The 26789-nt window shown below is 38.4% G+C and overlaps 1 protein-coding gene and 1 pseudogene across 1 annotated transcript; one reads left to right on the forward strand and one right to left on the reverse strand.

The window, feature by feature from the left end:
- Positions 1–2356: 2356 nt before the first annotated feature.
- Positions 2357–3339, reverse strand: LOC133261002 (olfactory receptor 51H1-like). Its single transcript, XM_061439611.1, has one exon. The coding sequence runs from the start codon at positions 3305–3307 to the stop codon at positions 2357–2359; it is 951 nt and encodes a 316-aa protein (XP_061295595.1). The 5' UTR covers positions 3308–3339.
- Positions 3340–21119: 17780 nt separating this feature from the next.
- LOC133261309 (olfactory receptor 51H1-like) lies at positions 21120–22291 on the forward strand (annotated as a pseudogene).
- Positions 22292–26789: the final 4498 nt, after the last annotated feature.

Genomic DNA, 26789 nt, shown 5'->3' on the forward strand with positions numbered 1-26789 from the left:
ATCCCAGGGACTGGGGAGCCTGGTGGGCTGCTGTCTATGGGGTCACACAGAGTCGGACACGACTGAAGTGACTTAGCAGCAGCATGGTGAGGTCTTGGATGATGTTTGCATTCTGCACAAACTAACAAATCTCAAGCAATTTTGTAACATTGAAAATGTAAACTCCAAATCAGTCTTGCAAATTTAGTCTGACTCAGCCTCTCTTTATTTTTTTGGGCTCCAAAATCACTGCAGATGGTGACTGCAGCCATGAAATTAAAAGACGCTTATCCCTTGGAAGGAAAGTTATGACCAACCTAGATAGCATATTGAAAAGCAGAGACATTATTTTGCCAACAAAGGTCCATCTAGTCAAATCTATGGTTTTTCCAGTAGTCACATGGATGGGAGAGTTGGACTATAGAGAAAGCTGAGTGCCGAAGAATTGATGTTTTTGAACTGAGGTGTTGGAGAAGACTCTTGAGAGTCCCTTGGACTGTCAGGAGATCAAATCAGTCATTCCTAAAGGGAATCAGTCATTCATTGGAAGAACTGATGCTGAAGCTGAAGCTCACAATACTTTGGTCACCTGACGTGAAGAACTGACTCATTGGAAAAGACCCTGATGCTGGGAAAGATTGAAGGCAGAAGGGGACAACAGAGATGAGATGGCTGGATGGCATCACTGATTCGATGGACATGAGTTTGAGCAAACCCTGGGAGTTGGTGACAGACAGGGAGGCCTGGCGTGTCACAGTCCATGGGGTCGCAAAGAGTCGGACACAACTGAGCCACTGAAGTGACCTGAAATAACATTTCTATAATATTGATTACTAACATCTCTCACACATCACATCTTAGGATCACTGGTTCTTTCCCTCTACCTCAAGTTTTCTTGTGAGTCTAGAAAGCCCTGAGACATGTGTCTAGTCTCAATTTACAGGTTTTAGAATCAACGGATCTAAACATGAATCGAGTTCTTCCACTTAGAAGCTGTGTGATTTTGAGTAAGTTACTTAACTTCTCTAAATCTCATTTCCTCATGTATAAAATGTGATAACATTATTCTCAAAGACAGTTGGGAGAATTCACTGAGAGAATATATAAAGGCAACTAAAATTACTAGTATAGCAAATCAAATGTGATGTTGTAATGTAATACCTACTTGACTTGTATACATATTTCCTTGCAGAGAAATATGCCAGAAACTGTGCAGAAAGTTGGTGCATTTTTCTCTGTGTCTTCAGGGACCAGAACACTTCCCAGGTGGAACAGTGGTAAAGAATCTGCCTGCCAGTGCAGGAGATTCAGGAGACTTGGGTTTGATCCCTGGATTAGGAAGATTCCCCTGAATGGCAATCCACTCCAGTATTCTTGCCTAGAAAATTCCATGGACCGAGGAGCCTGGTGGACTACAGTTCATGGGGTCACAAAGAGTTGGATACAACTGAGTGATTGAACCCACATGCAGAGTCCAGCATCATGACTGGCATTTCATTAGTGTTAAATGTACATCTGTTTAATAAGTCATCCCTCTAGCAATTTGACAGTGTAATGATTAACAAAATACATACAGCAGGTATGAGCTTGAGTGCAAAGACACATTGCCTTTGACATACTCATTCCCACACATGGGCATCCTGCTTTCTTAAACTTCCCAGTGCTGCAAGTGTTCACTTGTCCTTATACAAAGCATGGCAGTACTTTTACTTGATAAAGTTTCCCTGGCTTCTTTGTACACAGCAAAATAGAGTTCACTCCTGCTGGGTTTAAAGAGTAAAGGCAGAGCACCTGTTATTCTACTAAATATATGACTGAAAACTAGAACCGTAAAGAAGTAATAACCCTTAAATGAAAAGGCACGTGTTAAGTAACCACACATGTGTTTGTTTTAATTTTAACATAGGCACTCTTTACCCAATAAACATTGAAACAACAAAATAAGTGCTGTTTGATTATGGAACAATTTTCTTTCTCCATATTAAGAAAAAATATCTCAGACCTTTCAGCAGTGTTATATAGCATTTTGAATCTTTCCTTATCTAATTACTTAATTAATAACTATAGAACAATATTACTTAACATTATATGGATAAACAGTCAAAAGTATTACCTGGATAAACAGGTGATGATTTATGTCTTCACTGATGCTCATCTCCAGTTTCAGAGAAGAACAATTACATTAATTACATTAGGTTTGTCAAGTGACACCAGATATCAAAAATTATGCATTCCAAAATGGAGCATATACAGAACAAGAAAGACTTTCACCTACAAGCCTTGCCCACTTTCAATTTTCCCAGATGTTTATAATTTGACTGCATTATAGTTGCTCAAAATGCTTTTTATTCTCCATATTACATTTGATTCCACTACCCTAGACCCTGTTCTTTCTCCTCTGGAACACATGGATGATCCTCCTCTGTATCTGCTTGGTTTTCACACTATAGACAACAGGGTTTAGTAAAGGAGGCAGTAACAGATAGGTATTGGCCATGAATGTGTGTACTACTGGTGACAGATGTTTCCCAAACCTGTGGATCATGGTGACACCAATGAGAGGAACATAAAAAAGGAGCACAGCACAGATGTGGGAGAGGCAGGTGTTGAGCGCTTTGAGCCTTTCAGCTCTGGAAGCGATATCCAGTACTGTCTTCAGGATGACCACATAAGAAAAGAGAATGATGAGGGCATCAAATCCCAAAGTGAAGATGACTACTATGAGGCCATAGAGGCTGTTGACACGAGTGCTGGCACAGGCTAACCGCATTGCATCTTGGTGGAGACAGTACGAATGAGACAAGACATTGGAATGGCAGAAGGGTAGCCGCTTTATAAGAAAGGGCACAGGGAAGACCACGCAGACTGCCCGGATGATGACAGCTATTCCAATCTTGCCGATGATGCCATGGGTGAGTATGGAAGCATAGTGCAGTGGGTCTCGGATGGCCACAAATCTGTCGAAGGCCATAGACACTAATACTCCTGATTCTACCTCTCCAAAACTGTGGATGAAGAACATCTGTGTGATGCATGCATCAAAGGGAACCTCAGGGGCATTAAACCAGAAGATGCTGAGCATGGAGGGCAGGGTGGACATGGAGAGACCAACATCAGTCAGAACCAAGATAGAGAGGAAGTAGTACATAGGCTCATGGAGACTCCGATCTACCTTGATGATGGCTAGGATGGTACCATTTCCCAGGAGAGTCATGGTGTAGAGAAATCCCAGGGGAAAAGCCATCCATGGGTTTTTATCTGGCATTCCTGGGATACCTGTCAAAATGAAGCTATGGTGGTTGACATGTGATGAGCTAGTGTTCATCATGATGTTCTTACCACTGTTTGAGGCTGGACTCTCCCACCTGGATTCCAGCTCCTAAATTGAAAAAAGGTTTTTAGATAGGTAAATGGCTTTATGGATGTAGAAGTGGAACAACAGAGGGGAAAACTATGTTTAAATCAGTGTCTGAAAGGTTTTTGCATCTTTTTACTTCTTAGACAATCACATGTGATGACCTCCACTCACTTGAATTTAATTTGCTTGTCTTAAAAGGGGAGATAAGATGAAACAACCAGTGTTTAGACAGAAGAAAATTTTGATATCTTCCTTTAACAGCACTGAATATTTGGTAGAAAAGAAGCAGCAACATCCAAGAACCTAATAGCATTGAGAATTTTGCTAAATAATCAAACAGAACTCACAGTATCATCACCACAAACACACCTACACAAAATTTCATCACCATCCAAACCTATATCCCTCATCTATATAAATCCATGTGTATGCATGTATATGTATGTGTATATATATGTATATATATATGTGTGTGTGTGTGTATACATATGCATATATTCTCTTACACACACATATATATGTGTGTATATATTCTTGCACATGCCGAAGCATCTATTTCACTCTTTTTATAATGGTGGCTAAGCAGTAAAGAATCTTCCTGCCAATTCGGGTTCAATCCCTTGGTCAGGAAGATGCCCCATAGTAGGAAATGGCAAACCACTCCAGTATTCTTGCCTGAAAAATTCTATGGACAGAGGAGCCTGGTGGAGTTCATTCCTGGGGTCACAAAGAGTCAGACAGGACTGAACTACTGAGCCCATATATACATTTGTAAATAGACACATTAGTGGACATAACTGTTCAAATTAATCTTCACAAGTTTTAACTTATAACTTTCTATAACCTCATTTTAAAATATCAAGGGATAAAAAATAAAGGCTATTGACCCAGAAACAACCACATATATGGTATGAGAGTAGCCATTAACAAAATCTTTATTTCGAGAGTCTTCTAACACTCCAAAAACCTGAGGCCATTCTTGAAACCTCTTCTTTCATTAAACCAACACTTAATGAATTTCAAATTTGTCTCCAAAACATACAAAATCATTATTTCCTTTCTTCCTTTTGTGTGTAGTCAAAAATAGCATAGTTCATTTCCTCCAGGCACCCTAACTTATCATCCTCCACCCATGAGTGCCCCCTTTCAAAAGTTCCTTTCTGCAGTCAGAATGCACTTTGAATATTTAGAAAATTATTTATTCACTCAAAGCAAAAGGTCCCTCAAGATCTTCTGTTGTACTTAGAACAGAGTCCTAAATCTATCATTTACTTCAGTCACAGCAAAATTCAGCCCATGTCTACCTCTCTAGTGCCAATTCACACCATTCCCCACCCACCCCTCCCACTTTGGTCTCTTCAATCCAGCCAAATTTGCAGTCTTTAAGTTCCTGGACCTCACTAAGAAACTTCTGGATATGGGATTTCACATGTGTCCCTTCCTGTTTCTTGTGCCTTCCTCCACCTTCTATAAAGTTCCTCTTTGCCTAATCAAAGCCTATCTATCCTCAAATAGAAAGAAAAAGTGAAAGAAAGTGAAGTCACTCAGTCATGTCCGAATCTTTGCAACCCGGTAGACTGTAACTTACCTGGCTCCTCCGTCCATGGGATTCTCTAGGCAAGAATACTGGAGTGGGGTGCCATTTCCTTCTCCAGGGGATCTTCCCAACCCAGGGATCCAACCTGGGTCTCCCACATTGCAGGGAGACGCTTTACCCTCTGAGCCACCAGGGAAGCCTAAATAATAATCCTTCTCAAATAAGCCTTTTCCAATTCTCATAAGAGTTTAAGACTCCTCAGTACATAGTTTTTATATTCTTCTTATAAGTAAGTACAGTTAATTAAACATCACATAGATATTTGTTTAGTGTCTATCTCTCTTACTAGAATTAAACTTCCTGAAGGAAAGGACTCTGTTTATCACCTAAAAGATCATATGCTTGGCTTCCCTGGTGGCTCAATGGTAAAGAATCCACCTGCCAAGGCAGGAGAAACGGGTTTGATCCCTGATCCCAAAAGATCCCACATGCCATAGAGCAACTACACCTGTGCACCACAACTATTGAGCCTGTGCTGTATACAGTCCATGGGGTTGCATAAAGTAGGACCCATGTGCCTAGAGCCAGTGATCCACAGTAAAAGGAGCCACTGCAATGGGAAGCCTAGACACTGTAACTAGAGAGTAGCCTCTGCTCACTGCAACTAGAGAAAACCTGCAAGCAGCAATGAAGACTCAGTGCAAGCAAAAATACATAAATAAATCAATCTTTAAAAGACCATATGCCAAGCATATGTTAGCTTTCCGTATGTGTTGAATGAAGGAATGAAATCAAGAATAAATGAACATGGATGATTAAATATCATTCTTTTCAGATATTTTACAAACTCTCAAACTCCTCCCTGATTTTCTGCATGTGGGTTGAAAATCATGGATCTAGAGAAAAATCTCTTTTTCTAACAGGGCACAAAAGCTTAAATGAAGTGTCTTTGAGAGGAATTAAAGTTTCTTTGTTATCATCCAGGTACTGATTGTGAGAAAGGAGAAAGAAAAATCAATAAGTGTTTCTGGGAGAGTTGGGGATGGGAGGTGGTGGTGTTGACAGGTACACAAGACCAGGTGGGCTTCCAGGCTCATTCTTCCACCTGTTTGCCTGCTGTGAGAGGAGAGTTTGTGGTTTTGGGACAATATGACAGAGAAGCTATTTTGCAGATTCTGATCTGACACAGGGGGTCTTTGAAAGATTCTGTAGTCTTCTTACAAAGGTTGTGCTGTGTGTTGAAAACAGAATCCAGATGTTTCTCCAAATAAGTCACAATGCTCAGATCTAAACAAAGCATTCTGTACTGCCCAGCTAACCCTCTGGAGCACTTTGAGGAAGGGACATTTTTATACTTTATAGCTTAAGTGAGAGCCCTTCAGTTGGATGGTCCTTCTTCCCAAGAAATTGGTGATGGATTTTACTTGAGAAGAATAAGTTGGCTCATCCCTATTAGATATTTTTCTTGGAAAAACTTATAAAATATTTGATAGTCTCTGATTAAGTCCCCAGGGCCTGCTGAAGCACTGCTGTTCTATGGAAATTGCAGATTTTATTTCCCCCTTTCTTTTATGTGCCTTTGACTCTGTTTTTCTTTACCTGAATATGTTTTACCCCATCTTCTCCTTTTTAAACAATCTCATTTCTTTTTTTTTTATTTTTTATTTTTTAATTATTTAATTAGTATACATGTGTTCCCCATCTTGAACCCTCCTCCCTCCTCCCTCCCCACACCATCCCTCTGGGTCGTCCCAGTGCACCAGCCCCAAGCATCCAGCATCATGCATTGAACCTTGACTGGCACCTCGTTTCATACATGACGTTTCACATGTTTCAATGCCATTCTCCCAAATCTTCCCACCCTCTCCCTCTCCCACAGAGTCCATAAGACTGTTCTATACATCAGTGTCTCTTTTGCTGTCTCGTATACAGGGTTATCGTTACCATCTTTCTAAATTCCATATATATGCGTTAGCATACTGTATTGGTGTTTTTCCTTCTGGCTTACTTCACTCTGTATAATAGGCTCCAGTTTCATCCACCTCATTAGAACTGATTCAAATGTATTCTTTTTAACAATCTCATTTCTATCTCTAGTCTTCATCTCTTTTCCATTCTCCCTGATTTTTCAGAGCCTTATTTTCTCTAGCTTCCAATTCACTTTTCATTTACTCTTCCATCCACTTTTTTTTCATTTTTTTCTATATGATGGATCCTCCCTCACAGTGTATCTCTTATTTTACTACCAATAACATTACCTACATTTTACTTTTTTTCTCATCTTTTCTTTGCCTTCCAGCAACCCAATGACCCTGGACACTCTCTAGGTGCTTCTCATCTGCCTTTGTAATTTTCCTCACCAGCATTTTTACGAAGATTTAATGAAATAATGTGCCTAAATAATCCTACACAGAGCTTGGTATACAGAGGTCATGCCAAAAGATTTTAAGATAAATTTATTACCTGTATCAACCTCTGTGCTCTTGTTCAGAATTAATTTGGCTTCTTTCCTTCCCTGAGACTAGTAAACAGAGCACTTATGAAGCCTCCTCAAACTTCTGGTGGTGTCTCAGCCATCATGGTTCTGTATGATTTTTAATTCCTCTGGAGAAATCCTTTGAGGCCTGTTATGTAGTGCTGCCTGACCATCGTGAATTCCCAAAACTCCAAGCTGCTCCTTCATCTGTAAAATTGCCTTTTCTTTTACCAACACCTGTTTCAAAATTTCCTTCATTTTGATTTTATTTGTGTCCTCTCAGCCAAGACTGAGGAAGGAAAAAGGATCTACTTCTCCCAAACACACACACACATACTTTATACATATACGTGAGTATGGCTGTGTGTATGTGTGTGTGTGTGTGTGTGTATATATATATATATATATATATATATATATATATATAACTAAAGAAGTCCTAGAATTCCAGCCTAATTTTTCCCTAGAGCTTCTGATTCCAAAACCGGTTGCAGTCTCATTGCTAATATAGTGCTGAGATTTACCTTGAAATAGCACTGAAGTCTATTGTTGTTTTGGATAGAGAGAAGAACTGCTTGGAATTTCCATTAGGAACAAAGAAGACAGAGTTCTTTAAATTTGTTGGACTGCATTATTATTCCAATATCTTAAATATAATTTCTTTCATTTGTTTTCATGCATTTTTCTATAATAATACTTTTTCATCAATGAAGTAGTTCTTAGGATTGTGGAAATAGCTTGTTATTCCATCAGTGTGTGCCTTTGTGTGGTCAGTCATTAAAACGCCCACAAACCCTTTCCATCACTTCTTCATGTTTCTTTTCATATCATTTCTTTACCTTCATAGGCATATTTACATTTTTTAAAATTTTATTGGAGAGTAGTTGATTTACAAAGTTGTGTTAATCTCTGCTATACAGCAAAGTGAATCAGTTATATAACAGATACATCCACTCTATAACCATATAGATCGTTATAGAGTATTGAGTAGAGTTTCCAGTGGTGTACAGTAGGTCCTTATTAGTTATTTCTTTTATAAAGAGTGGTGTGTATATGTCAATCCTAATTTCTCAGTTCATCCCTCCCCTCCACTTCCTCCTGATAACCATGTTTGTTTTCTATATCTGTGGTTTTATTTCTGTTTTGTAAATAAGTTCATTTATAGCTTTTTTTAAGATTCCACATATAAGCTCTCTATCATACAATACTTGTCTTTCTCTGTCTGACTTAATGAGTATGCTAATCTCTGGGTCTGTTCATGTTGTTGCAAATAGCATTATTTCATTTTCTTTTTTTTTTTGTGGCTGAGTAATATCCCATGGTATTTATGTACTACATCTTCTTTATCCATTTCTCTGTCAATGGACATTTAATTGCTTCCATGTCTGGGCGGTTGTAAATGGTGCTCTACTGAACATTGGGATGCGTGTATATTTTGGATTATGGTTTTCTCTGGATATATGTCCTGGAGTGGGATTGCTGGATCATATGGTAGTTTCACAGATATAGATCTTTTGTGCTTTGTTTTGAATATTTTCCTTAAAGCCCAGAGTGTTATACAATGGAGTATTACTCAGCCATTAAAAATAATACATTTGAATCAGGTCTAATTAGGTGGATGAAACTGGAGCCTATTATAGAGAGTGAAGTAAGCCAGAGAGAAAAACACCAATACAGTATACTAATGCATATATATGGAATTTAGAAAGATGGTAATGATAACCCTGTATGTGAGACAGCAAAAGAGTCACAGATGTATAGAACAGTCTTTTGGACTCTGTGGGACAGGGAGAGGGTGGGATGATTTGGGAGAATGGCATTGAAACATGTATAATATCATATATGAAATGAATTGCCAGTCCAGGTTCAATGCAGGATACAGGATGCTTGGGGCTGGTGCACTGGGATGACCCAGAGGGATGGTACAGGGAGGGAGGAGGGAGGGGGGTTCAGGATGGGGAACACGTGTATACCTGTGGCGGATTCATGTTGATGTATGGCAAAACCAATACAATATTGTAAAGTAAATAGCCTCCAATTAAAATAAATAAATTTATATTAAAAATAAATAAGATAAAATGCAAAAAGAATCACAAAATATGGGGAAAAATTCTGAGGAGTCTCTACTCTAGAACAAGCTAAATATTCTCTAGAACAAATAAAATTTAATATTCCTCTTCAGTCAAAAGTAAATGCTAAACTATTTGTTATTATTTAAAGGTTAAAATAGTTTTCATAGAATTTTCCTAAATAAAGCAGACTAATGTGCTTCTGCCATATTTACATTTTTAATAGCAGAAAACAAAAGCCAGATATAAACAATTCTTATGAGAATACTTATTTTCAGGTATGATAGAGAATGTATGGAAGAAGTTTATCTATTTTTAATTTGGGTTTTTCACTTTAAATTGGGTTTAAATTTAATTTGGGTTTAAATTTTTAATTTAAACCTATTAAGAAATATGTGTATTATAATCTTAAGGAGACTAACTTTATCATAAATGTTAAGGGTTGGTGTTTTATAATAGATATTTCTGTATATTTTTTAATATGAGGATGTGACTACATATATAAATCTATAATTTTCTGTATATTTATATTTTACATAATCCTTTATGTGGGCTATATACATGTATGTATATCTATATGTATATGTAGATATATATTACTCTCTCTATATATAGTGTGTGTGTGTGTGTGTGTGTGTATATATATATATATATATATATATATATATATATATAAGGAGTTAAAGGATGAAATCCTTGTCCTCAAGGAGTTTCTAATCTGTGAGAATGTTTAATACTTCCCAATCTCTCTTGAAGTGCTGTTAGAGACAGAAATAGACATACGCAAAATGCTTGATCTGAGTGTTTAATGGATGACTTGAGCTCCTCTGCAAACATCAGGACTTGCCTCATCCATATCTACAGAAACTGTTGTCCCCTTTAGAATAGCTTCATTCAGGAATGCCCCCATATTATTCTAACAGAATTTCCTAATATCTGGAGTTCTACTTTATGAAGGGTATGCCTTTCCAGACCCAAAATGTTAAAATTCAGCAGAAATAGTAGAGTCTGTGAAATCAGATGCACCTTGCTTGAAATCACCATTTTAATTTTCTGGAAATTTGATCTTAGAGAAAGTCATTAATTTTCTTATTCAATCAAGATTTCCTTGTTATCTATTACTAAACAACATCTACTGTTTAAGTCCAGCTGTTCCCTCTCCTCTCCATCTGCATTGATGAGCCCAATACACTTAGAGATCATACAACCATATTGAGTACTGTATTCTTACTTTAAATGTATCACCAGAGACCTAATGTACTCCCTCAGAGCTTTCAAAGTATCATTTTTTATGTCTCTTCTTCTACTCCATTACATCTTTCCAAACTCTTATTCTTTGTTGATGACTTTATTACCTACATCATCAAGAAAGTTGAATTATCAGAAAACAGCATCCAGTGCCCTGACTACATTTACTCGTCTATTAACAGGGTCAAATATATGCTGATTTCTTTGTTACCTGGTATAAATTAGATGAACTATTCATCCTCCTTTCTAAAACCAATCCTTCCATTTTTGTACTCGATCCTGTCCTTATTATTTACTCAGCAACATCATTTAGACACTTCTTTTTATCACCTTTATATCATAAAATTTTTACTCTCTGGTTGGTTATTTTTATCAATATCATACGTGATGTGATATTTTTCATCAGAAAGAAAGTGTTCCATTGGTATTGTCTTGTTTCTTTGCTTCCCTTTAATGTAAAATCTCTAGAGAAAAAAATTAAGAAAAGATGGATTTCTGCCTACTTTAAAAGGAAGAGGTTGGTGAATACTCTCTTCAGAGGAAAAAAAAAAAAAAAAGAAATACATAAACCTGGATAAATTATTTTTTAAAATATAACAACAAAAGATTCTAAGGTTCTAGAAGTTGACCAAAGTCAAACAACAGATTGAGAAACATATTTGAAAACCTTTTACAGTTTCAGATAAGGACATATTCCTTCACAAGTGATTTAATAAGCAAATTTTTAAAAAGTAGTTTTACCAGGTTGCAGCTGGCTCAAAGGCAAAACCAATACAATATTGTAAAGTTTAAAAATAAAATAAAATTAAAAAAAAAAAAAAAGCCAACTGCTATGCTCTCAGAGAGTACAGAGTCAACTTGAGATGGAGGGAAAAAATTCCAATGCTTTGTCAGCTATCAGCAAACCTGGCAGCAGTGTTGCCCAAAAGTGAGGCCCAGCTGCTTATCACTCTGAAACCAATAAAGTCTTGTACCAGCTTACTATTAACAAAATTTTCATTCATCTAATTAAATTCTATCTAATCTTAATCCTGACAATGTACAAGGTTCTTCTCTCAAATTTCCTTTTTCACAGACTTTTTCTCACTTTCTGGATCCAAATTAATTTGTCCCTTATTATCCTCATATACATAAGCAACCAGCTCTAGGACAAAATGATTTTCCTTTTCTTTCCTCAACAAAAATATTGCCAGTCTTTATACTTTCTCTCACTGGCAACACATATCCTAATGCTTAACATACTGAAATGCTTCCCCTATCATTTAAGTAGGTTTAATTACATATCCTAATTTTAAACTTTTAAAGAAGCTTAACAAAACCAAGAAACAAGTAACAACTGTTATATCAGTATTTTCTCATTGGTAAACTTAAGAACATATTCCATAGCCTCTAAAAACATATATTTTTCTCATACCACAATTTCCCTTTGATGTAGTACAAGATGTGTGTTTAATGAACCCAATATATATTTTAAAGTTCTACTAATTAACCCAATGCTGAGGCTTCAAGCAAACCAGGTTGTCGTGTATTTCAAGGAAACGGCAAGAGTTTACTTCAAGCTTTCTCTTAGGCATATTTTTGTTCTCACAGGGTCAGATTCTGAAAACGGTATTTTGTCAAGCTGCTGCTGCTGCTAAGTCGCTTCAGTCATGTCGGACTCTGTGCGACCCCATAGATGGCAGCCCACCAGGCTTCACCGTCCCTGGGATTCTCCAGGCAAGAACACTGGAGTGGGTTGCCATTTCCTTCTCCAGTGCATGAAAGTGAAAAGTGAAAGGGAAGTCTCTCAGTCGTGTCCGACTCTAGCGACCCCATGGACTGCAGCCTGCCAGGCTCCTCTGTCCATGGGATTTTCCAGGCAAAAGTACTGGAGTGGGGTGCCATTGCCTTCTCCAATTTTGTCAAGCTAGCTTTCTCTAACTGTGTATGCAAAAAGTATAAGTTTTTAAATTTCAAAAGAGCTTCACCTTAATCAAGTTTCTTTGGAGTCTAAAAGATACTGTTACCATACAATGTTTAATTTATTCATGATTTCATTGTTAATTTTTGGATACTGTTACCATACAATGTTTAATTTATTCATGATTTCATTGTTAATTTTTTTCTCATGAATTGACCCTGTAGTTCCCGTTTTACAAAAGACAACAATGACACCCATCACACAAATGGAATATATACTCACACACCAGAAGACAGACTGTCACAAGTCCCCCAGGAAGATGACCAAATAAACACTTGCCCAACACAAACAGTTTCTGACATGACACACGTCAGATCAATTGGCAAAATGCCCAAATAACACTCAGCGTTCACAAACTGACCCTCAATGGTAGACACATGTCAGATCAATTGGCAAAAATGTCCAAATAGTACTCCATGATCACAGATGGTCCTTGACGTCAGATACACATCAGAACCAATTGACAAAATGCCCAAAAGACACTCTGCTCACAAACTGTCTTCGGTGTCAGATACATGTCAGAACCAACTGGCAAAATGCCCAAATAACACTTCGTGCTCAAAAGAGAAGTTTGCCTGGGTCCACACCGGGAGACTTACTGAGTCTTGGAGCTTCTCAGATGTCCAGATATTCTTTCTGTTTCATCAAGGAAAAATGTAAGTTGGCAGCCAAGGATTCTGCTGGAAAGTGAAAGTAAAGTGAGATTTGAAAACTGGTTGATATGAATGTAGAATTATTCAGCACACTGGTAAACAGTTTGACATCTTTACAATTAGACAAACACCTGTCACACTATCCAGTAATTCCTTTCCCTGATATGTACCCAAACATGCCAACACAAAGACTGTCCATTAATGTTTGTAGTGGCATTATTATAAATGTTTACAGTCAAATGCTGTAAACAATCCAAATATATATCAACTAGTGACTGGGTAAATAAACATGCTTTATTTGTACAGTGACATACTGCTCATTAAAGGAAATGAATGAATTATGAATATATTCAGCAACAGGAGTAAAACTTGTAACACTGCATTATGTGAAAGATATTGATAATATTACATGATAATATATTGTATTAATATGTCTCCATTTACATGAAATTTCTAGTAAAGGCAAATTAAATAGATAGAAAGTGTATCAGTGGTTTCCTTGAGCTAGAGACAGGCCCAGGACTGACAAACCACCATCAGGGAATATTTTTATGTGATGAAAGTCTTAAAATCAGTTTTCTATGATAGTTTCACAGTTCTATAGATTTACTGAAACTCTTCAAATTGTACATCTAAAATGGATAAATTCTATGGCCCATAAGTTATACCACAACGAAACAAACAAGTAAGAAAATTTTTAAAAAATCAATAATTAGAAGGCTATTGCTATACTCAGAGAAGGCAATGGCACCCCACTCCAGAACTCTTGCTTGCAAAATCCCATGGACGGAGGAACCTGTTAGGTTGCAATCCATGGGGTCCTTAAGAGTCGGACACGACTGAGCAACTTCACTTTCACTTTTCACTTTCATGCATTGGAGAAGGAAATGGCAACCCACTCCAGTGTTCTTGCCTGGAAAATCCCAGGGACAGGGGAGCCAGGTGGGCTGCCGTCTATGGGGTCGCACAGAGTCGGACACGACTGAAGTGATTTAGCATTGCTATACTACAGATGAGGGGTCATGGTGACTTTAATAAAATGATAGAGGTGAAGAGGAAGAGAATTTGAAGTATGTGGAAAATATTTTGGTTTGGACTTAATAGGAATTGACAATGATAGAAGGAAGAAGGGGAAAAAAATCTGTAGTTTTGATTTGAGCAGCTGAGTGAATTATATAGTTAGTCTGATTTCTTGAAATTAACCAGCAAAAAAGTTTACAGTATTCATCATGCTAATTTTTAGCTTCCTATTTGATATCCAAGTGGAATTATCAAGTAGAAAGCTGATCCTGGAGATTAAGGCAGAACTAAATCAGTGTATAGATGGTATGTGAAGCAATGGGACTTGATAATATCCTTCAGCAGAAGAATGGACCTAATAAGAGATACATTAACATTTAGTGATGTAGGAAGAAGATAAGCCATCAAAGGATACTGAAGAGTGGACATTAAAGCTGGAGAAAAACATGGTGTCCCACACATAAAAAAGAAAACAAACAGTGAGAAAAACAGAAAAGAAAGCAATTCAACATCAAGGCAATTTTCCACTGTATTGAATTTTGCTGAAAAGGAAAGTAAGATGAGGAATGTTTGGCAATAAGCAGACCATTGGTGACGTACACAAAGATAGTGTCAGAGGAGTGGGAAAGAACTCTCACTGAAGCTGACTGAAGAGAAAATGGGAAGCAAGTGGGAAGAGGGACCACAGATCACAGCAGTGAAAGGCTTTACAATCATGAAGCAGAAAAAAGAAACAAGATAGTATGTGGATACAAGACTGAGCTCCACATTTTCTTTTAGTTTCTTTCCCTTTCTCTCTTCTTTCCTTCCTTCCTCTCTCTCCCTGCATCCCACTCTCCCTCCCCCCCCCTTTTTTTGACTGAATTGTAAAGATTAGGCAGTAAAGTATATCTGTAATTTGATACAGTTGGTGAAGTACCATTCATATGAGATTTAGATTGATTCTGTATTTGAATGTTTGTCATCACAGGTTTGCATTAGGGAAAATTAGGTCCAATATGCCCAGAAGCCTGGGTCTATATGGTCTATGCCCCTGGTGACATCTTCAGCAAGACTGATACTCTTGTCTCCAGAAGATCACCCTGGAGGGGATTCTAGACTAGATGCTGCTAGTTTATAATCCCAGTTTTACTGCTGTGGCTGTCAGTCAGCATCAGAAGTGATTCTCATTTCCTAGACTGGATTTTCGGTAAGTTGGAGACCAAGACTTGTGTGATGCTTTTTCTAGGATGCTGTCACAGAATGCAGGGACTGTAGTATATACAGTTTTTAGGGGAGGGGGAAGGTCAGTGAACTTCCAGGTGTTCAAATTGGTTTTAGAAAAGGCAGAGGAACCACAGATCAAATTGCTAACATCTACTGGATCACTGATAAACCAAGAGAGTTCCAGAAAAACATCTATTTCTGCTTTATTGACTATGCCAAAGCCTTTGACTGTGTGGATCACAATAAACTGTGGAAGATTCTGAAAGAGACGGGAATACCAGACCACCTGACCTGTCTCTTGAGAAACCTGTATGCAGGTCAGGAAGCAACAGTTAGAACTGGACAGGGAACAACAGACTGGTTCCAAATAGGAAAAGGAGTTCGTCAAGTCTGTATATTGTCACCCTGCTTATTTGACTTCTATGCAGAGTATATCATGAGAAATGCTGGACTGGAAGAAACACAAGCTGGAATAAAGATTGCTGGGAGAAGTGTCAATAACCTCAGATATGCAGATGACACCACCCTTACGGCAGAAAGTGAAGAGGAACTAAAAAGCCTATTGATGAAAGTGAAAAAGAAGAGTGAAAAAGTTGGCTTAAAGCTCAATATTCAGAAAAATAAGATCATGGCATCTGGTCCCATAACTTCATGGGATACATGGGGAAACAGTGGAAACAGTGTCAGACTTTATTTTTGGGGGGGCTCCAAAATCACTGCAGATGGTGATTGCAGCCATGAAATTAAAAGATGCTTACTCCTTGGAAGAGAAGTTATGACTAACCTAAACAGCATATTAAAAAGCAGAGACATAACTTTGTCAACAAAGGTCAGTCTAGTCAAGGCTATATTTTTCCAGTGGTCATGTATGGATGTAAGAGTTGGACTGTGAAGAAAGCTGAGCACCGAAGAATTGATGCTTTTGAACTGTGGTGTTGGAGAAGACTCTTGAGAGTCCCTTGGACTGCAAGGCCAACCAACCAGTCCATCCTAAAGGAGACCAGTCCTGGGTGTTCATTGGAAGGACTGATGCTAAAGCTGAAACTCCAATACTTTGGCCACCTCACATGAAGAGTTGACTCATTGGAAAAGACTCTGATTCTGGGAGGGATTGGGGGCAGGAGGAGAAGGGGATGACAGAGGATGAGATGGTTGGATGGCATCACCGACTCGATGGACATGAGTTTGAGGATCTCCGGGAGTTGGTGATGGACAGGGAGGCCTGGCGTGCTGCAATTCATGTGGTCACAAAGAGTTGGACAGGACTGAGCGACTGAACTGAACTGATATATTTTATTAGTGGAGAAATAACATTTCTAACTATAAATGAGAGCATTAGGTGGAGAGTGTGTCATTTTACCAAAGGCCAATTAGAGAAGTAACAAGATCCCCCCAAATTTTGCCCTTCCCTCCTAAGTTCCAGCTCAAGGCCAATAGCAAATACATTTCTTCTCAAAGTGAAAGACTGGTCTATGGTTCCTCAGAAGACAAATCCAAGGGACCAGAGCTCTGTTTCAGCCTGCAGCTCAGGCACTTTAAGAGTATAGATTTCTCAGTCAGTCTTTCCGGGAATAGTTCTTCTCCCTGCCTGCCTGGCTGGTAAAGAACATTGAATGCTACTTCAGTGTTCTTCAATGTTGTGAGTAGAAAAGGGAAAAATCTCATTTCCTACTTCTCCTCCACCTCCCCACATACTCTTCTTAAGCCATAAAGTTTCTGTCCTTTTGCCGTGAGGGAAGTTTACGTTTGATCTTCTCCATTGTCTGTCACTAGTACTGATGGAGACAGAGTTAATCTGAGTCCAGCCGAGGACACATAGGTGAACAAGGTGAACGTACTGACCCATCTGTAAAGCTTGTTTTTATTCAACCCAGGCACACATTCTACTCCTCTTTCTGATCTTGTTTTTCATGTGTTCTTTGCTAAGGGTCTTGGAAGGCAAAAAAAAAAAAAAAAAAAAAATCTCATTTTGAGCCTCTGATTTTTGTGACTTGTCTAGAACGTAGTAGGCATTCAACAAAGTCATTATCAGTAAATTAGTTAAACATGAAAGCTTTCCTGGGTTCATCAGATCTTAAGGAATCAACAGGCTTATATGCAAACCTCATCTTGAATTTTGGATGGGCTGTGTTAATCTCTGGGATGAATCTCCTCAGACGGTCAGTGCAGTGTTTGTTCTGTACTCCTAGTCCCTCAGAATCAATGTTCTTTATTCCTCTCTTCCTCTTACTGACTTTCTCTACCTATGATTTCTACTAGTGTATTATCCCTTCATCTCTATTTTATCTAGGATCTGCTTCCAATAAATTCTTCACAATAAGCATCCATGTCACTGAGCACAGATTAGTAGAGTTCATGATCTTGAGCACTGCAACAGTCACTGCATGCAAGCCACTGATATTGAGTGATGGAATAAATTCACTGATGGATACAAAGATTTAGATAATATAGAATTTGATTAAAATATATCAGTAATATATAGATAGGTAAATATATCTATCAGTGTGTAAATAAATTCCATAGCCTATTGATATTTTTGAGATTAATTTTCACAGTTAGCCAAATATGACAAAGTTCAGAGAAAAAAAGATGCTCATTAATTATAGCTAAATTTTGAGTGTTAATTTGTCTGGTGCTTAACAAAATGCCCAATATCCCCAGTGAATACTCTTGTAACTATCCCACTCATTTTTAAAAGGTGAGGAATAAATCACAGAGATTCTTAAGTAACTTGTCTAAGGAAATAGAACTATGATTCAAACACAGGTGGTTTCTCTCCAGAATCTTCGGTTTTAGTGGTACTTTCCTATTTAATTCCCCCCAAAAAAGAGACAAAGACAGAGAGATAGGTAAAGAGAGGCAGAGGTTATGCAGTATGAAAGACTCTTAAATCCACTTGGAGCTAAGATTTGGCAAGAGGTCAGCTAGAATGTTGGTATTCTCTAAATTTGCAGTCTGCATCGCAAATTTTTCAAATCTTAATAGAATTTTTTGGAATGATGAAAACATTCTACATCTGTACTTTCCAAATACAGCACTCACTGGCAACATGTAGCTACTGAATGCTTGAAACACAGCGAGGGCAACTAAGGTACTGATGATGTAATTAGCTTAATTAATATAAAGAAAAATGGGCACAGGTATCTAGTGGCTCAGAGAAGGCAATGGCAACCCACTCCAGTACCCTTGCCTGGAAAATCCCATGGACAGAGGAGCCTGGTAGGCTGTAGTCCATGGGGTCGCTAAGAGTCAGACACGACTGAGCGACTTCACTTTCACTTTTCACTTTCATGCATTGGAGAAGGAAATGGCAACCCACTCCAGTGTTCTTGCCTGGAGAATCCCAGGGACGGGGGAGCCTGGTAGGCTACCATCTCTGGGGTCACACAGAGTCAGACATGACTGAAGTGACTTAGCATAGCATAGCATCTAGTGGCTACCAGAGTGGACAGTGCAGCACTAAGCTATTGACTCTCAAGAAACTTGGAGCAACTCTTTCCTGTCTGCATTTATTCCCAAGCATCCAGAGTTTTCTGCCTTTTGTGTCCAACCCTGGACTTTTTCTAGTGACTTTGCTCTTTCTGTGACTCGGCCTTTTGTTCCATTTTCTTTAATATGGATCCTGAGATGGGCTTCAATAACATGTGAATTCACTTAATTTCCAAGCAGAATTTTGCTTGTATTCATGTTTGTGTATATATGAACACTTTTATTTTAGAAACTCATTACGAGATGCTCAGTAAGGATCATAACACACGGTTAAGAGTCATTATAGCACTGTTTTTTCCTTCAATCCTGAATTCTTATCATTTGTGGCTAGACTGATCCCTCAAAAGTGATGTATCAGCTGTGCATTTTGATACATCTTCTAAAGATAACAAGCAATTGAAATAGAAGATATTTAATTGTATGACACCAAGATTTTAATACTGATCTTTGTTACTGCAACTGTTAGGCACTAACATCTAGAATGATTTATAAGTTCATCTAGGTCTTACTCAGAATTACAATACGAAATAGAGCTGCTGGAAACTCAAGGAGATTACTAAAGTAGCTGCACAGTACTAGGAATGCATAGAATGAGAGATCTCTATGAAGGAACAGGAAAACTAAGTCCAATTGTGTTCTCAACACCAAGGCCAATGACTTCATCAATGTGAGTAATGTTTGAATCTGTCTTTTGGGAGATTCCCCAGAGATGGATTTCACCTGACTGGATCAGTTGTTAGTTGTAAATTTCATCGCAAGTTCTATCTGGCATTCTGTTCTTTCAGGTGTAACACAGAAATGGATCTCAGAATTCTTTTCCGGGTATACCTTAGGACAAAGAAGTCTAATTTCCATGGTGCACTGGGATGACCCAGAGGGATGGTACGGGGAGGGAGGATGGAGGGGGGTTCAGGATGGGGAACACATGTACACCCGTGGCTGATTCATGTTGATGTATGGCAAAACCAATACAATATTGTAAAGTAATTAACCTCCAATTAAAATAAATACATTTATATTAAAAAATAATTTCCATGAAGAAAAAGGACAGGGTCTGAATAAATGAGACTGAATGGGAAGATTGAGAATATTTCTGAAAAGGGGTTAAAGCAACTCTCCTCTGGCTCCTCTGGATATTAGTTTTCTTCTTCTCCCAGACAAATTACCATGAATGTAGTGACTCAGCATACATATATTTATTACCTTACAGTTCTGCATGTCAGAGAACCACACGGTTCTCACCGGGCTAAAATCAAGGTCTCACCAAGTCTGCATTCCTTTCAGAGGACTCCAGGGAAAATTCTACTCCCTTGCCTTTTCCAGCATCTAGGGGCTACTCACATTCCTTGGCTCTTGGTCCCCCTCCTTCATTTTCACAAGTCCTGATGAGTCTTTCTCAAGTTGATGTCTCTCTGGTTTTCTGCAGCTGGGGAATTTTCTTCACTTTTGAGGATTCATATGATCAAATTTGACCTATCTGGGTAATCCAGGATGAACTTCCATCTGAAGCCGTTAACTTTAATGACATCTTCAAAGTTTCTTTTGCCATGCAAGCCATTTTGTTCACAGGTTTCAATAATTAGGAGGTGAACATCCTTAGAGACTGTTATTTTGTCTATCATAGTGGGTCCTTATAAAATTCCGAGGAAAGCCAAATAATTCCTTCCTTCATCACCTGCTGTAATCTCAGGTCCTTTTAGCACCCATATACTACCAGGAATGCAGATAGTCAGAAGTTTAGTCCTTGAAGACTATCTGTCTTATTCTGTCCCACGTCATGCAGGTGGAAAACTTGAGTCTCAATGAGGAATTTGTCTAAATCACAACAATTTAAGATTATAATTAAGATACATACAGGTCTTCATATATGTGTTCATAAACACTCTTTATGTCTTGTTTGTGCCTGATAATATTTCTTTTCTGGTTATTTGCATCAGTTTTTATGACCCAGATAAAAGTACAGCATCATGTTTTCCTTAGGAAGGAGGCAAGCAACTACTCCATATTTCTAGGTGAATTGTATTCCAATTAGCTTAGGTGTTGATTAAAGTTTTTTGTTGTTGTTCTCCTAGGTAATTTAGCATCTGGTGGTCAGTAATAGAATTGCTTCATGGGGGTGGGGATATCAGTTTCTGTATCAGACGGCAAACATAAAATATTTGTCACTGCCTCTCATGGTTACCATCTCAAAACATTGTCAGTGATTCTAATTGAAGCTGATAGGCTTAATGAGTTTTTCTCTTTTTGCCTAGTCAAACCTTTGATGCACAATGCTGTCATTCAACCAAACTATTAACAACCATCAGACCTTCACCCTTAGTGGGATTCCAGGAATGCCAGAGAAGGACTTCTGGTTGGCCCTGTCCCTCTGTCTTCTTTACAGTTTCACATTCTTGGGTAATGTCACCATCCTAGCTGACATCAAAGTAGAACAACATCTCCATGAGCCCATGTATTATTTTCTGGCAATGCTAGTTGCCACTGATGTCAACCTTTCATTGTCTTTCATGTCCACCATGATCAGTGTTCACTGGCTCAGCTGGTGCTCAGTAACCCTTGATGTCTGCGTCACTGAAATGCTCTTTATCCACACCTTTGGGGGAGGGGAATCAGGTGTCTTGGTGGCCATGGCCTCTGATCGCTTTATGACTATTTGCTTTCCTTTGCACTATGCTACCATTCTCACTCATGGAGTCATTGGCAGGATTGGAGCAGCAGTCCTGCTGTGGAGTGTGGGGACTGTGCTCCCTGTGCCTTTCCTCACCAAAAGATTACTTTCTGCCACTCCAACACCCTCTCCCACGCATAGTGCCTCCATCAGGATGCCATGAGGCTTGCCTGTGCTGACACCTGTGTCAACAGCATCTACGGCTTCCTGGCGATGATCTTCATCATTGTGCTAGATGCCTTGATCCTCTTGGCCTCTTTCTTTCTAATCTTCTAGGCAGTATTGGGCATTGCTTCCTGGGAAGAGAGACTCAAGGCTCTCAATACCTGCCTCTCTCATATCTGTGCCGTGCTGCTCTTCTATGTACCTCTCATTGGCATGACTGTGATTCACTGCTTTGGGAAGCATTTGTCACCAATGGTACACACAGTCATGGCCAGTACCTACGTGCCTCCTGTGCTCAGTCTAATTGTATACAGTGTTAGGACCAAGCAGATCCGTCAGTGGATTGTCCAAGTGTTCCGTGGGGGCAGGGTGGGCTCTTAGGACTTTTGTGCAAACACAATCGAGTCAGAGAAGAGGATAAAGTACAGCACTGTCCAATAGGAATTCCTGCAGTGATGTTAAATGTTCTAAATCTCTGTTGTTAATATAGTAACCACTAGACACACATGGCTATTGAGCACCTGATACTTAGCTAGTGCAACCAAGGAACTGAATTTTTAAATTATATTCAATTCTAATAAATTGAAATGAAGATTTAAATAGTCACATGTGTGAGAAGCACCTAATAGGTTTTTTTTTTAATTTAATTTTATTTTTAAACTTTACATAATTGTATTAGTTTTGCCAAATATCAAAATGAATCCGCCACAGGTATACATGTGTTCCCCATTCTGAACCCTCCTCCCTCCTCCCTCCCCATACCATCCCTCTGGGTCGTCCCAGTGCACTAGGTTTTTATATGCCATTGCATAGTAGTTTTGATGAAAGCAAAAGTTTAACTTGATACAAATATGAATGTTTCTTTCTCAAAATGGTGTATAGCAACTTTTCAATATTTATATACAATAAAATTTATTGGTTTTGGTATATAGTTCTATTAAGTTTTCACAGATGCATAGCCACGCAACCACCACTGATACCTAGATACAGAAAAATTATATCACTCTTTCAAATTATCTCATGCTGCCCCTTTAGTCAACCCCTCTATCTATGTCCAACCCTGAGAAGCTCTAATTTGTTTTCATGCATGTAATTCTTGTTTTTCCAGAATGCCATGGGCCCTTCAGCACATAATCTTCCACATCTGGCTTCATAGTGTAATGCATTTGAGATTCACTCATGTTGTTGTGGGTCTTTGTAGTTTATTTCTCTTTATTGCTGACTAGTATTCCATTGCATGCCAATCTTTAACAACTTATTTAAGAAAAATTCTCAGATTGTTTTTGCTCCATTGCAAACATGCTGACATATATTGTTGAATATAGGATATGTCTTCTTTTGTCTTTAGTGTTTATTTATATGTTCTGTAAATATATTCATAAAATAGTGTAGGCATATACAATGGGTTGGAAGCAGGAGAGAAATATATTAAAAATAAAATAGCAAGTAAAAAGTATGATGAATTCAGTGAGCTAGAATAATAGGGAACTCTGTATAAATTTTTGATATAAATTTCAACTTTATTTCTGTCCAGAAGACTTTTCTGACATGCCCTTTATTATGTTAGAGTTTCTCACAGTATATATGCTCTAATTACCTAATAGCATTGTGTCCCTGCTATTCTACATACTTCATAAGAACCATACCATGAGAGACCCTTTTTATACTACATCTGTCTATCTCAAGTATGTACCTAATATAGTTCATAAGATATGTTCTTTGTGAATTAATGAATGAGTGAAAACTCTATTTTATTAAGATTGATTTCATGCTGCCTAACTTCTCTGTCTCATTTAATTTTAGTAACTCTCATTTGAAATTTCCAGTCACTCATTTTTGCTGAGAAGAGCCAGTGGGAAAGGATGGTATTTACATAGAAATCTAAACATTACTTGCTGTATAAAAAGTTTATGCTATAACTTAATCTCTCTAGATATACTTTGGGATGGTATCTCCATCTTTGCCCAGTGCGTCTGGCTATGATATAATGAGACATGGTTGGAAAAATGTTTCAAGAAGGATTAAAAAGTCAAGAATGATTAGATATGGTGCACACATGCTAAGTCGCTTCAGTTGTGTCTCACTCTTAGGGGCCCTATGGACTGTAGCCCACAAGGCTCCACTGTCCATGGATTGTCCAGGCAACAAGTGGGTTGCCAAGCCCTCCTACAGGGCACCTTCCTGACCCAAGGATCGAACCCATGTCTCTTAAGTATCCTCCATTGTCACGTGGGTTCTTTACCACTAGCACCACCTGGGAAGCCCGTTAGATATGGTAAGATTTATTAATTTATTGCCTACTATGGAGAGACAGATTCTTGTCAAAATGAGGCTAAAATGAACTATAAGCACATAGTTGAGAATCAAGCAATCTATAGAATGGATAGATCAAGAACCATGTATTACAATCACATTTTCTGAAATGTCAGTGGAAGTGGCTGACCAGAGAAGACAGTATAACATATTGTTTAAGATTAACAGCTTTAGAGTAAGATAGACATGGGTGAATACTGGTTCTGTAACTAGCTAACTTTTATAGTTATTCAAAACCTCTTTGAGTTTCAATTTCATCAACTGTGGAATAATGGAGAATAATACTTGACCCATAAGCAAGATAATAAATAAATACAACAATGTGTTTCAAGTGTTAGCATTATTTTTGGCAAGTGTTATGAGCTCATCAAATGCTAGTTTAATTATGCCTAGAATGGTAGGTGGGCTGCAGATGTGATTCAGATAATAAGATGGCTTCTTAGAAAGGGATCCTGAGTAAGAGGAGGAACACAGGAATGACAAGGAGGACAACACGATTTGTTAGAAAGAGTACACATTGGAGCTGAGAACATAGGGATTACTCTCTCTGCACTCTCCTAAGCCTGCTCTGACATCAGGGAGCATCCCGGGCTAAGAATCTGTAGCCTAAGGCAGGGTGAAGAGGAATGGTTGCAGTTTTCTGACCCAGGCAGGCAGATTTTGAAGACACCCATTACTGTCAGCCCCCAGGGCCAGGGCTGTGCTTACAGCCCCTGATATATGGAATTTGCCTGGGCCTGGGAGCAGGGTTGGAAGCGTGTCAGGGAGATGTGTCTGAGCTGTTGGAGAGGAACATAGTCTTATGGGCGCCATAACTCTTGATCCAACCACCAGCCCTCTGTTGCCTGGTGACTCTACAAATCTTCCTATAAAGCCCCCACTATTGGGAGCTGGCTTAGTCCCTGCTCCGTGGTGGGACTTAAGAGAAGTTGGTGCTATACCCTGATGACTTGAGCAGGTAAGAATACATTAGTGGGTTGGAACAGAAGGGAAGGGATTAAAAAGTGAGAAATGCTAGGAGAAAGAGGGAAAGAGAAGATCAGTGAAGTGATGGAAACTATAAAATAAGGTAGGATGAAGAAACAGAGGATTGTGATGGAGCCTTGAAGAAATTGCGACAGGAAAATGAAGGACATAAGGTAATGGGAGGAAGGAAGAGAAAAAGGGATAGAACTCATAACTCTCTGCCTTTGGTCACGATCATTTAGAAATCAGTCAACAATAATTAAAGATTTGTGTTATTCCATATCCTCGTTTATGTAGCTGGCACTAAGAGAAGAAAATCAGGCATTTCCAAACCTCACACTCGAAAGGTTTAAGTGTGAGTTTAAGAAACTCACACTCCAGGCAAAAAAAGGAGATGGTGCTTGCATATGTAACTTACCGATCGATATCAACCATACCTCATTATTGAGTCAAATGTAAGATCCAACCATAAAGTGGTACAGAGAAGTGGAGGCGAAGTTTCAGGTTAATATGGCCTGGGTCTGTCGTGACAGGGTTCCAGATTGTGGAAAGAATAGATTTCAGTGTTGAGAAATGAATGGAAAAAGGTGGGGATTGATCTATACTTTACTCATGCCAGTAAGCAGTGATGCTGTCCTTTGGATCACTACATTATTTAGTTGGGTGGATCTTATCCAAGTCATTGAATCTAGCTTTCTGTATGTGAATTGATAGATGTTGCCTTCTGCCTGACCTGTCAGGTCGACAACTGGTGCTATAAAGCACTACCTACTCTTCTCGTTAGTAGGTAGTAGGGAGAAAATCTTGACAAAACTAGGCACTGAGCTTTGTCCTATAACTTGTTCCAGAGTGCATGGGCTTACGTGAGCTGGAGAGAAAGCCTTCTCCTTCCTCCATATCCCTATCCCATTGGAAACAATTTTTCCAGTAGCATCATGAACTGAAATGAATCTCCTTTCCTCCTAACCCCTCATATCATCCCATATTATCTTTTTATCCTTTATGAGGTATATTTCAAATAAGAGAAGATAATTGATGTCTGATTTTTGGTCATCTTTTGATAACATTCCCATTCTAAAACTCCTCTCTACATCCACGAGCACATGGAGGTATACACAATACAAATATATGTGGACATCCATGCATATTTTTATACTGATTGACTCCACAAATATTCTTTAAATAAGCCATAAAGACATTGTTCTGTGTTTTACTTATTTCTCATCTCTATACTTCCTCTAAGTCACATACTAGTATATAATAGAAACTTCTTTCATTTTTAAGGAAGAATATCACAGTGTTCAACTGTTTAACTTCTCTCATAAGCATGGTTTCTCGAATGGTCTATGGTTTAATAAAAAATGGTTTAATGGATTTTGCAGTTAGTAAATGTGGCTTTGAATTTTGAATGTGTATGTACAATTTTACCTTGTCAGTTTTATTTCCTTTCTCTAAAATAGAAGAATAAACATCTGTATCAATTTTTCCTGGTATTATATAAAATTACATATAAATTGGCTAGCAAATGGTGACACATATAAAAGACTTTAATTATTTTCCTTTTCTCTTAACTTACCCTCCTTCTTCTCCCAATCAATAAGAGGATAATTACTTTCCTTATGCTCCCCATATCTACGGAAACAATTTGCCCTCAAAACTTCCAGTCTCAATTTGTATTTCTC

Source organism: Bos javanicus, chromosome 15 (assembly GCF_032452875.1).
Source record: "Bos javanicus breed banteng chromosome 15, ARS-OSU_banteng_1.0, whole genome shotgun sequence".
Classification (NCBI taxonomy): Eukaryota; Metazoa; Chordata; class Mammalia; order Artiodactyla; family Bovidae; genus Bos; species Bos javanicus.